This window comes from Phasianus colchicus, chromosome 1 (genome assembly GCF_987193195.1).
Source record: "Phasianus colchicus chromosome 1, bPhaCol1.hap1.1, whole genome shotgun sequence".
Lineage (NCBI taxonomy): Eukaryota > Metazoa > Chordata > Aves > Galliformes > Phasianidae > Phasianus > Phasianus colchicus.
In genome coordinates this window covers 78,137,937-78,153,262 of record NC_143436.1, presented here as the reverse complement: position 1 = coordinate 78,153,262, position 15,326 = coordinate 78,137,937, and the positions used below count along the sequence as shown (strand labels likewise).

General features: G+C 41.8%; 1 protein-coding gene and 1 long non-coding RNA gene across 3 annotated transcripts; one reads left to right on the top strand and one right to left on the bottom strand.

The window, feature by feature from the left end:
* Positions 1-718: 718 nt before the first annotated feature.
* On the bottom strand, positions 719-9,159 carry LOC149919757 (uncharacterized). 2 transcript variants are annotated; one of them, XR_016470193.1, is made up of 4 exons: positions 8,665-9,159; positions 7,124-7,254; positions 2,591-2,872; positions 719-2,003 (listed from the first exon to the last, which is right to left on the bottom strand). It is a non-coding gene; the product is annotated as an uncharacterized LOC149919757 (long non-coding RNA). The 2 variants fall into 2 exon arrangements; XR_016470190.1 differs by lacking the exon at positions 719-2,003 and having other exon boundaries at positions 2,362-2,872.
* On the top strand, positions 8,026-14,481 carry AICDA (activation induced cytidine deaminase). Its single transcript, XM_031611523.2, has 5 exons — positions 8,026-8,253; positions 10,424-10,571; positions 11,026-11,296; positions 11,430-11,545; positions 11,838-14,481. Exons 1-5 carry the CDS (start codon positions 8,246-8,248, stop codon positions 11,889-11,891), a joined length of 597 nt encoding a protein of 198 aa, XP_031467383.1. The 5' UTR covers positions 8,026-8,245; the 3' UTR covers positions 11,892-14,481.
* The last annotated feature ends 845 nt before the right edge of the window (positions 14,482-15,326 follow it).

Sequence of the window (15,326 nt, the reverse complement as noted above, 5' to 3'; positions counted from 1 at the left end):
GTAATTGGCAAAAGTAATCCACAGAGCAAAGCTTGATTTAATGACAAAATGTTCTTTCAGACTGTCTTTTTGGATACTTCAACAAGATTCCACTTTCCATCCAACTACAATGTTTCACAAATTAGACATTAAGAAAGAGATAAACTATAAATATATTATTATATATATAAGTAAATATCTGTATTAAATGTTTCTAAGTAAGAAGAAACAAAAGAACTCACCTGCTTAAATGTAAGAATAAATGTACATTAAATGTACAGTTTTTTAAATGTGTCCTCACTGAGATCCCAATTAAGATCATTGATTAAACTATGTTAACAGCAAGCAGAGCTAACCAAAACTAATCAAATTGCTCAAAGCCTAGGTCAGCTGACCTTGAAACAACTGGCAAGGATGGAGAATCCACAGCCCTCCTGGTACAATTGAGAATATTTTCCTGATCTTAAATCACAAATTCTTTTTTTTCAGCTGATCTGTTGCCTCTGCTCATTTTGCTGTGAGAGAGATTGGCTCTCTCTCCTCAACAGTCATGCTGTAGAGAATTGAAGGAAATAGCAAAAAAAAACCCCATAATTTATATAAAGGTTGAGTTTTCTTTCAAATCAGGATATTTTAATTATTATTATGAGTTTTCTTCCTCTGAGGGAACTACATGCAAAAATGCAAAACCTGATTGAAACAAATTAATCAGTTAAAGAATTTTGTGTCCCTGAAGCAAGACTCTGCTTGTGCTCAATGTAGCCCATTTTTCTCATGCACTGCCCTCTTAACCAGGGCTACTTTTCATTTCTTGACTTTGCATTTGGCAGTCTCAAGTTTCACTGTTTTGCCCTTAGATGGGATCTTTGCCTTTTTTGGTCTGTCAGCTTTCATATTCCCCTAGTCTTTTGATTGCTTTCTTGGCCACCATGGCTACCAGTTTCTTGGCTTTCCTTGGGATGTTCTGTACAGTCACAGCTACTATGTGCCAGGTTCTCTTTGGTCTTTGCTGCTTTCTTGGCACCTTTTCCTTTGCTTGTTTTTTTTGTTGTTGTTGTTTGTTTGTTTGTTTGTTGTTGAGCTTGAGGAGCTAGAAGCACCAAATCATCTGCTGCCCTTGTCCAGGCTACTGAGCCCCAGTTTGGCGATGTAGCGATGTAGTTTCTGTATACTAATTAGACTTCAGTTCCCTTTTGGAGTCATGTGTTATCATTTGTTTGTGTTTCTTGTAGGCAGACATTACTCTCCTAATCAGCAACCTGGAGACTGAAGGTTTGCAGGGTTTGGATCCTCCTGCTATTTTCTCTAGTTTCTTAGCAAACACTTTAGAGGTGTGAGCAGCAGTGGCAAGTGCAGCAGCAACAGTTATTTTGAACATGAAAGCCAACAGTCTACCAACATGACTAAGGTTGTGGTTTCACAATGATAAACATCAGCATGCATATCTTGCAATGGGTATGTTGTACCTACAAAGCATTTCCATGCTCAAAGCATTCCGGTGAAACTTACTGCTTAGATTATTCCCTTGGAGCACTGAAGTCAGATTGACAGAAAATGTACCCACTAGAAAATGCTTACATCTCTCTGTGTCTCTTGTCTGGTATTCAAAGTGGCACAGAACAACTCAAGAAGCAGTGTTTGCCATTATTAAGGTTTAATTCAATTACAAATTAAGCATGCTTTTTTCCAAGCCTAGTATTACCCTTCAGTTTCTCATCATCTCTTCTTGAGCTCAGCATTACTCCATTTCTCCTAGATACTTCAGCTGGTATGTTTGTAACTTCTTCAGTTTGTGTTAGGAAGGGCAACTTCCTAACAATGAGCATGGAAGTCCTCATAGTCTCTGCTGGCTCCTTTGCCATTTGTCTTCACTGAGAGCACTGCTAGGAGAATTACTTCATGGTAGATTTTCGCTTCTCAAATCAGTGATCTTATTTTAGTCTTGTCAGTGGTTTTCCAAATTGAGGCTGGACCAAGCTAGCTCCTTTAATGTAAATGTGCCTGTTCCCTACCCATCCCTGTACCTGCACAGAAAAGAAACCACAGAGTGGACACAATGGCCCTTTGTTAACAGCCAAGAAAAACTTATGAAACTGCAGGGAATTCTGAACACATGACTGCAAGCCAAGAAACATGAAAGCTCTTTAGTAAGCTTCCAAGCACTTTTGTCACAGCCTAAACAAAATTTACTGAAAAACAAAAGGAAAATAAAAATCAGGATTTACACCAGGTGCCAGGTGCAAGCTCTTTTTTCAGTGAATCACATGAGCTGCAGCAACTGCACAAACAGGAGCTAATAAGAGACAACTATGGTCTCTTACTATGGGAAACCATAACCACAGTGAAGAGATGACTCTCATTGTGAAAAACTGCGGTGCAAAATTGAGTTTCTCTCTGTGACTAGCAGAAGATTGCAGAGATATGGAGCCAGTGACTTGCACTAAGGGAAATATGGGACTAGGAGCAGGGCCTGGGGTGTCCAAACCAGGAGTTTGTGCTGCAAAATGGAGTAACACTGGAATGTCACCTGCAATACCCTGAGCAAAAAGAGGATTTTCTCCAGGTCCACACACTACAGAGTCAAAAGTCAAGTCAGATAGGTAGGACATACCTGAGGCTGGAGCTGCATGCACTGCTATGGTGCAAGCAGCTCTGGTAGTTATTTCCCCAGGTCCATCTCCAAGCATTGGGAAGTTACATTCTCCTTTGATTTGCAGATTATGTGTCTTTCTTACTGTAAGTGTCAAACATTTACCGTATGTACTTGGTTTCTAGTTTTATTTTTACCTGCATGTATGGTGCAGAAGATATTCAGTAGCTCTTATACTCCTCAACTAACCTGGTTCCTTTTCTTCTACAAGTAGTGATCCCAGCAGGTGTCAGTCTCTCTGGGCTAGGAGAGAGTTACAGGGAAGGAATGAGAGGCACTCATACAATTGCAGTTGAAAAACATGTATTCAATTCAATAATTTTACCCTAATTTTCCTCTTCCTCCAGCAAAAATACAAACTCAACAGTGGAATAAAAAAAATAAACTATGACAAGCTTCCAGGTAAAAGTTTTGCAGTTTGAGCCTGGAAAGCCAAATTACTAGTGAAAGGCATAATAAAGTATGATCTTAGTGCACACCCAGCCCTCAATCAGCCCTCAATTCTACATCAGTGGCATCATCTACAAGCATTCAGCATGCAGTAGTGCACAAGGTGGAGGTAAAAGTTTCATAAGCCCACCCCCTCAGTAGCACTTCCACACATCCTTGAGTTCCACCTTCTCTCACTCCCACTTCCTTCTTCTGACTTTAGACCGTTGTTCTTATCTAACACAGATGCCTCTTCAGTGGCACTTGCCTCACAGTGCTTTAGATTTTCATTTGCAGCCCACCCCAACTAACACAAAATCCTCCCAGTCACATCCAAGTAGACTTCACACACATCCTCAGAATTTTCCTGCATCTCTGTGGTGCTGTATATTCCACACCATGAAAGGCAGTGTTTTGCCATACCACTGTTGAAACATGTTTCCCAGTCATGATTTCAACAGATGCATCACAGGAAGAGTTGGCAGATGTAGGGACAAGGCCCTTTGCTCCATGGAACAAGCAGCCTCCACATGTAATGCTAATTTTTTTCACACCTGGGACGGGAGCAATGTGAGTAGTCTTGGCAGAACTGTTTTACTTCTGTGCTGGATCTATCTTTCAAAATGGGACAATTAATCTTTGTGAAAAAAAAAAAACACAATACAATGTAATGTGCTTATAAAAAATAAGCACATCAACTTGTTTATTTGCCTGTGTCCATCTACAAAGACCTCTGCTTTTGCCCTGTTTGAGGCATCTGTGCAAGTCTATGTGTCTATGGTGCACCAGCACTTTTCAAGAAGAGAAAGTTTTTTGCTTGAGAATTTCGCTTGAGGCAAGGGAAGCAGGTGGTTGCAGTTCTTATGCTCAGTGTAAGAAATAACCAACTGTTGACACTGGCGGTCGATTCAAAATATGATTTCTGAGCAAGAGGTGAATGGAAAAAATATTTATATCAGTACACAACAGCACACAACTTCCTGTTGACTAAACAAGCAACTTCTACTCTGCTTCGGGTTTAGATCATTACTTTTAATTATTCACCACATTTTTGCTCTCTGATTTCTTCTCTTTGCTTTCTGGTGATGTTAACCTTCCTTTTCCTCTCCTACTCCACTCTTCAATCTGCTTTTAATTCTCTGATGTTCTCACTTTTATGCAGAGAATAAATCCCCGAATTTAAGATGCCTGAAAGGATGCTAGGGCATCATTATGTAATCATGATAAGCGGGACCAGTGTCTTTTTCTAAATAATACTCCAAACACACCAATAAAGGAAACTTTCCTAGCCTTCCCCATTAGCCTTGTTTAACTGACCTGAGCTTTAATCTGATGAATCACAATTTGTAAAACCCTTTCACTCTTTCACAGCTCATCCCTTCTCCAAATGATTTTGCATTGAGCAGAAAGGGAAGAACAAGCATGGTCAAAATCTCTCCTCATGTATATTAACTCCTACCCAGAAAGAAGTCCCACCAGGTATTAAAAATTTGGCAATTTACAGCCAGGGAGAAAGATAGACTAGCAAATAAATCAGGGGTCGGTGATCTTTCCATGCTTGTTTGCTAATCATGTTCTTAACCAGATCATAGGTGATCTCTGCTAATGTGCAAGAAAGGTTGCATCTCTTGCCATAAGAACAGCATAGGAGCTGAGGGTCCCTCTCAAGATATAATCCTAGACTTGCTATGAGACACTAAAAACAATCCATAGCTATCTTTGACACCAACACATTCCTGCTCTGGGGATTAAAGCTGGAGGCAGAGAAGTGCTGCTACTGTCTTTGGGCATACACATTAAAAGTGAGAGGGAAGTGGATGGCTGGTCAAAATGAAGGGTATTAAGAAGCTTTCAACAGCAGTTAGACTTGCTAGTCCTCCAAAGAGTGATATAACTCATCTGTTGGTTCATTTGTTCTTTCTTATCTCTGTACAGAATATCAAAGTTTATGGAAAATGACTTATGTTTTAAATCTTGAAGAATGCATTCCAATGTTTTGCAGAATCTGAGAAAGAATCTATTTCAACACTGACAGTATTGGTGGACAAAGAGAAAGGCAACCAATGTCATTTACCTGGACTTGAGCAAGGCCTTTGACATGGTCACCCACCACATCCTTATCTCCAAATTGGAGGGATGTGGATTTGATGAGTGGACCACCCAATGGATAAGGAATTGGTTGAAAGGCCACAGGATGGTGATTAATGGTTCTATGTCCAGGTGGAGGCCGATAATGAGTGGCGTTCCCCAGGAGTCTGTCTTGGGACCGGTGCTCTTTTAACAGCTTTATCAATGACATCGACGATGGAATTGAGTGCACCTTCAGCAAGTTTTCTGGTGACAGCAGGCTGAGTGGTGAGGTTGACATGGTGGAAGTAAGAGATGCCATTCAGAAGGACCTCAACAGACTTGAAAGGTTCAACACAACAAAGTGCAAGGTTTTGCACTTGGGCCAGAGGAATCCTAGGCATCTATATAGACTGGAAGGAGCAGTCCTTGGGAGAAGGACCTGGGGGTCCTGGTGGATAAAAAACAACATGAGCCAGCAGTGTGCTCTTGCAGCTTGGAAGCAAATAGTATCCTGGGCTCCATCAGAATAGGGGTGGCCAGCAGAAACAAGGAGGGGATTGTCCCTCTCTACTCTGCCCTTGTGAGGCCTCATCTGGAGTACTGTGTCCAGGTCTGGAGCCCCCAGTTACAAGAAAGACAGCTGTTGGAGAGGGTCCAGAGGAGAGCCACAAAGGTGATCAGCGGGCTGGAGCACCTCCCCTACAAAGACAGGCTGAGGGAGCTGGGCTTGTTCAGCCTGCAGGAGAACCTAATTGCAGCCTTCCAGTACCTAAAGGGAGCCTATAAACAGGAGGGGAGCCAACCCTTTACAAGGGTAGATAACAGCAGGACAAAGGGAAACGGTTTTAAGTTGAAGGAGGGAATATTTAGGTTTGTTGTCGGGGGAAAGTTCTTTACTAGTGAGGTGAGGTGATGTGAAGTGCTGGAAGAAGCCACCCAGAGAGATTGTGTATGCCCCGTTCCTGGAGGTGTTCAAGGCCAGGTTGGATGGGGCCCTGGGCAGCCTGGTCTAGTATTAAATGTGGAGGTTTGGTGGCCCTGTGGTGGGGGGATTGGAGATTCACAATCCCTGAGATTCCAACCCAGGCCATTCTGTGATTTTATGAGAATCAACACATAAATCTCACAAATTTCATTTACTGATATGATCTAGCTGACTATTAAGATTTCCTTTTTCATTCCTTTTAATGTGAATAAAAATCTGCAAAATTTTCTATAAATGTTTGGATCTAAAAATTAGGAACCAGAACAAGAATAAAGCCAATTTATCAGATAAATTATCTTAATTTATCTGATGAAACATAGACAGTCGACCTTCAGTAGAACATTTCCAAGGGTGTGTTGTTGTTTTTTATTTTTTATGTGTAATAGACATTCTCTTTGTGTTACTGAAAGAAAAAACAGTATGAAGGCAGGATAAAATTATTCTAGGACTAACCTGGGATATTTGTCATGAGGTTCTGCTAGAGCAAAGGCTGAAAGGGAGCAGCTGTTTTATTAGCAGGAAAGTCCTCTATTAGTCTGTTATGTAGAACAGGGATTAATAAGGGATGCAGACTCTTCTGTCTTTGGTCAAACACTAAAAGCCAGATCTCCAAAGAGCATAATTGCCACAACCCTTGGCAATGAAGCTGCTAAACTGTGTGTCTGTTGAGTATGACCGCTACTACTGTGGAGCTAGGAATACACTTCCCCAAGATGTAGGACAGTCCAGTCCTGAATCTTCCAGGAGTTCTCCTTTTCTTGAGGTATGCATTACTGGCCACTCTTAAAGTACTGAGCTGGAGTAGTCTGTTCTGGTCTGTCAACTCATGTTTTTGCATATACTGGCTTCACAGGGTACTAGCAGCAAGCTGAAAGCCGGTAAAATTAATAAAGAAAGTAAATCAAGCAGAGAAAAAATGAAGAACTACCCTAGCATGAGGTAAACAAAAGGGCTGTAGTGCTCACAGTCATGCCCAGCTTGAGGAAGTAATGGAGTAGGATAGCCCCTACCTGAAATGGAGCACGATAGTCCTTATCTGCCTCCTCAGCACCCAAGCCTGTCTTGGGTGAGATTCTTCTTGGCTGTCCCTCAGCCCTGCTGAGGGGATGGTCACCTCAACAGTGCTGCAGTGGAGCAGAGCCTGAGAAGCAGAAAACTGTTAGCAAAGTGAGAGTACACATAGTGAGAGCAAACCTCAGCACACCTGCATGTAACCACAGGCCTGATGAGTGAAGGCAATGCTGCCATGAGACATCCAGAGGAGGGATTCTGCACCCCAAGCTTGCTGGTTCCAGTAATGTTTCCAGCTGTCGTGTGCTCAGTAGGTTTTAGGCCTCAGTCATGCTCAGCAGGTTTTTTGCATACAGTTTTGTGATTTCGGTTAGTGCCTACTGCTTTCATGCTGACACAGCCCAGAATTCATGACACCCAAGTGTCAAACAGGGGTGACATGCCCAATTTCTGCACACCACCCCTATGCCTTTTCCATGAGCTAGGTAGCTCTATTCTCACTTCTCTTCAGTTTTGGTGCTGCCACATGCTCCCAAGAAGCTGCCAAACCTTTCTGGAAGAAATGGAGGAGACAACAATTTGGTGCTCCCTGGGCTTTTTCCACCTGGATTCACAGTGCACTCTCACAGGCTACCCCTGCTGCTTCCTTGTCAGGGAAGGTCAGCATCACCATCATCACTGCACAGCTGTGTGAGCAGAGGCCCAGAGGGGTAGTGTGGTTTTGCACTGTCAGTGGTACACAACTCCCAGCCCCCCCCCCTAACCAGTAGACAATGCTTCCTGCCTTGTCATGTTATTGATATTAATTCAGAATAATTTTGCAGACTGGGAGGGCCCAATGGCAAGTGCAATGAGGACAGACAGCCAATGAGTGCACAGCATCTTTCAGAACTAGAGTCCCTTCACATTTTAACCCTTTGCTCTTTGGCTCATACAGCTCCAGGGGCCCTTCTAACTCCTCCCCTAGACACACTGTCTGAAGCCCATCAAGAGTAGATAGGGGTGAATGGGGAAGGGAAGTACAGAGCATTCCACATTTCTGTGCACCAGAGGGCTAAACAGTCAGAGCCTGTGAGGCAACTTCTGTGCAACCCAGTCATCTGAGAGAGAACCCAGCTGACATGGACAGGTAAAATGAACACTTCCAATTTCTTGCTGATAGAATAAATTGGGTTTCTAATTAAATTGCTGTCCATTTGGCGCTTACTGTCTATTTCCCTTTCTCCTTATGACTCAGTGATCTAAATCCCCACCCTGTTCTACTCTTACACCTTGCAGCACTCTGTCCCCATCACTCCTTCTCTCTTTGACTGTAAACTAACCTGCATCCTTTTCCCTTCCTGTCATTTCTTTCTTGTGACTATTCTCTGTTCCCTTTCATTCTTTCTTTTCTAGAAATAAACAAACAAAAAATATATATATATAACAGAAAGATGTACATTTAGATGCTGCTTAAGCATTTTGATCTCTGCCCACTCTTCTTTCTCTCCACCTATTCTCCCTCTTGCACCAGGTTTCAATCTTATTCTGCTGCTCTTACCTTGTGCTTTCAGGCACAGACTGTTCCAGCACTGCATTCTTCTACTTGCTCTTCAATTACTCTGCATAACTGTATATCATTCACACACTCAAGGGCTTTCGCTCTGATTTCTGGATTGCTTCATGAATCTTTATTTGAGGAGAAGATCCTTGTTCAGTGCTTGTGTATGATCACAGCTCCTGTGTCTTTGCTGCTTTCTCTTGAACTATGCAACGTACTCCTATGCTACAGGAGTTGCATATGTAGCCATCACATCGCACTTCGCTGCAGATCTTCTCAGTTGCGTCCCATAACATCTTTTCATTCATTTTTGTTCTCATACTGGTCATTCTTCCTAGTAAAAATCCCCAGCAATGGTCAATTCTGCAGAGCAGAGAAATCAGGAATTGATGTTAACAAATATTTCTAGATGTACAAATGGCTCCCTGTGACTCAAAATTGTCTTGTATAGTCGTCACTTTGTCCTGACACTGAAAGGGCCCAAATGTTTTTTTCTTGTTGTTATTTCTCATTCACTTGTTTTTGCAACACCATGTTGCTCTGCAGGAGTAAGAGCTTTGAAAAGAGAAAAAATGGGAATATGGAAGGAAAGGGATTGCAGGAAGGAAATCAAAAACATTTTGAAAGCAAATATTTATATGAAAACTTTACTGATGTTTTGCTCTTGTTATATAGCTCAGGTAAGAGCTTTGCAATTCTCTGGCCTATCATATCCACTTATTTACTATGTAAATGACTAGGTTGTCCTCCCTAAACCATCTGAGTGTTTATATATGAAATTTTCCCTGTTTAAACTCTCATATATAAATCAGGAAATTCCCAACAAATACAAATTCCCCTTTCCCACACCACACCAGAGACCCCCAGAAAACTCAGCTCCACGTCTCTTACACTGACTCCAGCTCCCTGCTGAACACCAGCTTATCGGATGGAAAAGATGACAAAGGACATTATTATTTTTAACACATTCACTTCTGTTTTGCATTGCTGTGAGGGAGGTGAATAGCTTACCACAGTGAACATGGTCCTCAGATGTACCTCCACATTACATTGAGAACTGTTGAATAAGGCTCATGACTATCTTATCGTTCTCATTTTCCTGCTACCTATCCCCATCAGGAAACCTGGCATAGGATCAGGCCCTTGCCAATCTCTTCGCTTACTTACCTAGTGTGGGAATGGAACTAACACATCAGGTATGTCAGCATGCCTACCCTAGTACTTACTTCTGTCAACTAGCGTATGGAACACTTCCAGCCACACTCTTCATTTGGAAAAGGATAGAAAGAAATAGTCCAGTCTTCTCTAAAAAGCCTCTGATTTGATCCTTTAATTACCCCAGTGGTTATAAAGGTTTCACATATTAGAAAGAATATACCTTGATCACTGAACTCCAGACCTTCTCATCTTCTCATATCTTTTTTTACCAGATACCCTCTTACTTTGCTCTCATTTGTGTCCATCTTTGGGATACTTTTGCACTCTGCTCAGACATGGTTGCTGTTTGATTAATCACTACTAATTTACTTACCATTCCCACTCACAAGGTCACCTCCTTATCTCCTTCATCCCCCACAGTCACGTCTACACTCTCACCCCAAAATAGTGCATGCAAATTACTGATGTTTTTATTTCACAAAGGAAGGTCTGAACTTGATGGTGATATTTTTGTTGCTGAGCCCTCAACATAGGTCTGACCAACTTCACACCTATGACTTCAGGATGAGAGTAATATACAATCTCTTGTATTCTCCTTCAGCCTCTTGATGAAGAGGAAGCTTTTCCTCTACAATTTCAAGAACCTCCGCTGGGCCAAAGGCCGTCGTGAAACCTACCTCTGTTATGTTGTGAAGCGCCGTGACAGTGCTACATCGTGCTCCCTGGACTTCGGATATCTGCGTAACAAGGTATGAGGTACACGTTGGCATCCTATTCTCATATCCATGTTGAGGATGCAGCTCTTTCACATGGAGCAGCAGGGAAAGAAGAGCTGCAAGTAGCAAGACCTCCTCTGACATATGCATCCACAAGAATGGATACCATGCTGGTATATAACATTTGTGGGATGCAGCCTCCAGGTAGATCTGTATTTGTGCTACGCACAAATATGTTACTAGCAAGACATCCATATAGTCCCTGCTGCTTTAACAATACTTCAATTTTTCTACCTTGCTCCCCCACATTCTTCTTGTGGTCATCATTTACGCATTGTGCCATCTTCTGTGCACTGACCCTAAGATCTCTCTCTCACCTTGTTCATTCTCCTCCCACACATCACTCAGCTCAAACCTCCCTCCTTCCTCCCCTTATAGCCTACTTCATTCTTGTCTCATGCTTTGCCCCTCTTCCTCTTTCATGAAGATGGGTTGCCATGTGGAGGTTCTGTTCCTACGCTACATCTCAGCTTGGGACCTGGACCCAGGCCGCTGCTACCGCATCACATGGTTCACCTCCTGGAGCCCCTGTTATGACTGCGCCCGACATGTGGCTGAATTCCTTCGTGCCTACCCAAACTTGACCCTGCGCATTTTCACTGCCCGCCTCTATTTCTGTGAGGATCGCAAGGCAGAGCCTGAGGGGCTGAGACGCCTGCACCGGGCTGGGGCCCAAATCGCCATCATGACTTTCAAAGGTAAAATGGGCAGGGGAGAAATAACTGAGAGCTATGTCAGGATACGGTATGATGATTTAGTGAGCCTAGAAGAGATTAGTGTCCTCTCTGGAGCAATCTTGAGCATGCTTTAATGCCCCTGTGCCTTGCACAGATTTCTTCTATTGCTGGAACACGTTTGTGGAGAACAGGGAAAAGACATTCAAAGCCTGGGAAGGTCTGCATGAAAACTCTGTCCATCTGTCCAGGAAACTTCGACGGATCCTTCTGGTAAGGACTAATTCTTCCTCTCCTTCCAGTGCCTCTTTTCCTCAGCTTCTTCCTCTCTTCCTTGCAAAAGTGCTCTGCTTTTACTACTCATCTCCGCTATCCATCATTTCATTCTTTCCTGTGTCATCACGATCGTTCTGCTTATGCCTCTTTCTCCTAACTTTGTTCATATTCCCACACCTCATTCTCTTCCACCTCTCTTCACATTTCATGCCATTCTTTTGTCCTTCCCCATCATTATAGGCTCCTGCTTACTTGATAAATGACCTATTGCTTATATTTTGTTGTGCAGCCACTGTATGAAGTAGATGATTTACGAGATGCCTTTAGAACTCTGGGACTTTGAAGTGGAAGTCATCAGCAAAGAGAAGACTTCACAAGCATTTGTTCTTTGATATCCAGCTCTCTCCCTCACAGTGTATCTTTGCCTTCTTCATTCTTTCCATCTCTCTTTCTTCCAGCCCTGTGTCCAAATATAAGACCTTTCGTACTTTTCTGTCCTAACAGCCAGATTGAAAAGCTCTCATGAGAGTACTGAACTGAGTCCTGAACAGTTCATTTGAAACCAGCAAATCTTCTAAGTGGTTTGTGTGCAGATCTAGGCCCTTTTGCCAGAATGAAGGGAGCTTGAATAGATGTAGGTCCAGATTTTGTTCCCTATGACAGGTTGAAACTAGACAATAAAAGCCTAAAATGAAAGCAAAAGATTTTCTGTCCAACATTTTCGAGTGTGAGCTGCAGAAATAGGAGCTACTACATTGAGAGTCGTGGCAGCTCCACATCAGTGCTTATCACTTTACAGACCTCTCACCCAGCCAAGAAAGGAGCCTCCAAGGCATTTCACTATGGCAGTGTTTTTCCAGCATATACCTACCAGAAAACACACTTCATTTCTAATTTGTATCATCCCTCAGACTTGTAGGTTGAGACTGTAGCATTTTAGATGGTATTTTGGCATCCACATCAGGCACCATCTGTTTCATGACATACTGCAAGGATGAGCAGTACAAGTCTCACTAACAGAGTACTTTCCAGTCACAGAGCATTTCTTCCTAGATCAGACCTGCAATATGCTTCATCCCTAGGCAACTGTCCTCTGTTGGAGGCACCCTGCTTGTTCCAGTTTACTTGGGGTTATGTGAGTTCTTTTGAGTATGGCTTATATGACAGAAGGCTCTGGCCTGTGTACTGTGTTTAAAAGCCTGCAATTTTGAAAGGTTAAGGATTTGCTCTCTTTGTTAATTTGGTTACTCAAAACTAACAATTTTGTAGTTTCTTTCCTATTTGAGGGAACCCACTTTCACAGGAGGGTTGGACTATATGATCTCCAGAGGCCGCTACCAACCCCTACAATTCTGTGATTCTTGAAATGCCAGGTTAGAAAGCAGCTGGAGATGGTTGCTATAATTGTTTCTCTGTCATTATCCACAAGCGTGGAATGAAATTGTGACTCTTGAGATATAGTCCTCCGTCTTTAAAAGCTTTTTGTTGACTATAATACATCTAGATATGGCTAGCTGGTGACTAGACTGAGAACTGACCAGAAAAAACAACCATCATGAGTGAAGCTGTACAGCTCATAGATGTAGGGGCAAAACCAAATTATCTTCCTTCCTGATGTTGACTGTGTTTTCCTTAAGGGGCCCAATTAGAATCTTGTTTTGTGGACAGTCTTTACTAAGTTGAAAATATTGGTTCATGGTTCACACCAACTCCCTGGATTGCAGATGGACTGTCCTCTTCAGTTTAACTTCCTCAGGCTTTACCAGGGCTAACAGTGTGTCTCATACTCTGAAGGTGCTCTGTCTTTTCCTTCATGATCGCTGTGAGTTCTCTGCTCCATCCTGTTCTTCTTTCTGGGCATGGCCAGTGTTCCATTGCAGCTCCTAACGCCTCCTATAGTGATGGGCCAGCAGCAGGACAGTGCACAGCTCTTCACTCACAGTGCCTTTTGCTCTGTCAGAGCTGGGTGCAACACAAGCTTCCTACAACTTCTGACAAGCTCTCATTTTGAGGAATTTGGACCAAGAACAGCAGGAAGAGATCTTTACAAAGCATTAATTTGCAGATGTGGTGTTATATATTTGTTGGATAGCATATTATTTATATTAAAAAAGTCTTGCAAAAGAGCACCTTTTTTTTGTCATTGTATTAGTAACAATTCAAGAGAAAAGTAAAAATCAACACAGAAGACTGGCATGTAATCTATCCTGTTTGATTTCTACATGGAGAAACTGGCACTACTATCCTGTTAGACTGTCTTTATGCTTTTTTCCTTTTAACTGTTAACTGTTGATCTGTTGACAGTGTCACCCAGAAAATCAAGGTTGATAAAGTCTTCAGCCCATAGCTGCCTTGGAAATAGTACCAAAAATCAATCATGTAAATACTAAAGTTGCTCAAGATGCTTCATCTGTTGATTACTAGCTCCTCCAAATTTATGACTCCTAATTGACCAAACTGAACACGGAAGTGTGGAATCGACACATAATGCAAAACAAGAGGTGTAGAAGAGGTCAAAAAAGGATTTTTGTCTTCCAGCTTCTGGTTTGACCTATCCAACACCACTGTCCTTCAGAATGAAATTGCTGGACAACAATTTAAAAAAGTAGCATTTTCTAATAAAGCAGTTGAGATACTATTTTTTACTGAAATTCTATCAAACAAACATTAACTCAAAGATAAGTATTGAAACATGGAAATTGGTGTTGTTATACAATAGGAGAATAAATATAATGAGTAAGTACAAAGAAACATGAACTACATTCCAAGCTGATTCTTCTGAACCTAAAGCAGATTAAATGAAATGTTGATTTTTCAGCTGATTTATGTGATTTATTTACAGGAATTTAACTCTCCTGCTATGAAGATTTTTTGAAGATTTTTATTCTGTTCTTACATACTAATTCTTATTACTTGCTACAAAGCATTCCTTGAACTGGCATTATAAATTATTTCAACCTCGAATGAATTAGATGTGTCTGCCAAGATAACTCCCAGGACAATGACTACAACATAGTAACATTACTTTTTCAGCCTAATAATTTTTTGCTTGTCTTTTGACTGTGTATATAGGGAACATATAACTACTTTTAGCGTATTGGTTATCACTTATATTTATAGCACGTCCCATATGGAAATAGTGGATATGCTATTCTGGGTCTCTCTTTCTTTCCTTGGCATGCACCTGGGAAAAATCCCCGGAATGAAGAGAGTACTCTTCAGATCTCATTGCCTGAGCTGTGGGAAACAGGAGCCATGCTTGAGATTTCTGGAAGGAATTTTCCTTCAGGAGGTTGGACAACACACAGAGAAAGGGCCTGTGGTGCTAGCTGAAACTCTAGTCTCACTTGTTTCAAAATCTCATGACCTGCAGAGATGCACAAGGCATAGACTGAATCCAAATAACTGTACACTAATGATACAAACCTTGTTTTTCATGACAGTGTCCATCTCTGCATTCTTGTTACTCTTATCATAACTATAGGTACCATTAACAACAGAATCCAAAAGATTTATCATCAAATCTGGCAAAATAATCAAATTCTCAATAGGTCTGCCATTTAGAAAACTCCACAGCTGGTTGTCCAAAGTTTTGGATGCTTTTTCCATGCTGTATGAAGCCGAGGGTGCTGTCCACACACTGGGGATAGCTCCAGCATCTTCACTGATGAGTCTGTATTTCTGTTCACACAGCTATATGAAGGACCTTTTGGCAATCAGACTCCCAGAATGCATCTAGATTTAGAACAACTCACATTTGCTTTATCACTTAGATAAC

Coding starts and splice junctions, on each gene's coding strand:
- AICDA (XM_031611523.2), top strand. Junction 10,572..11,025: donor TCGGATATCTGCGTAACAAG/GTATGAGGTACA, acceptor TCTTTCATGAAG/ATGGGTTGCCATGTGGAGGT. Junction 11,546..11,837: donor AACTTCGACGGATCCTTCTG/GTAAGGACTAAT, acceptor TTTGTTGTGCAG/CCACTGTATGAAGTAGATGA.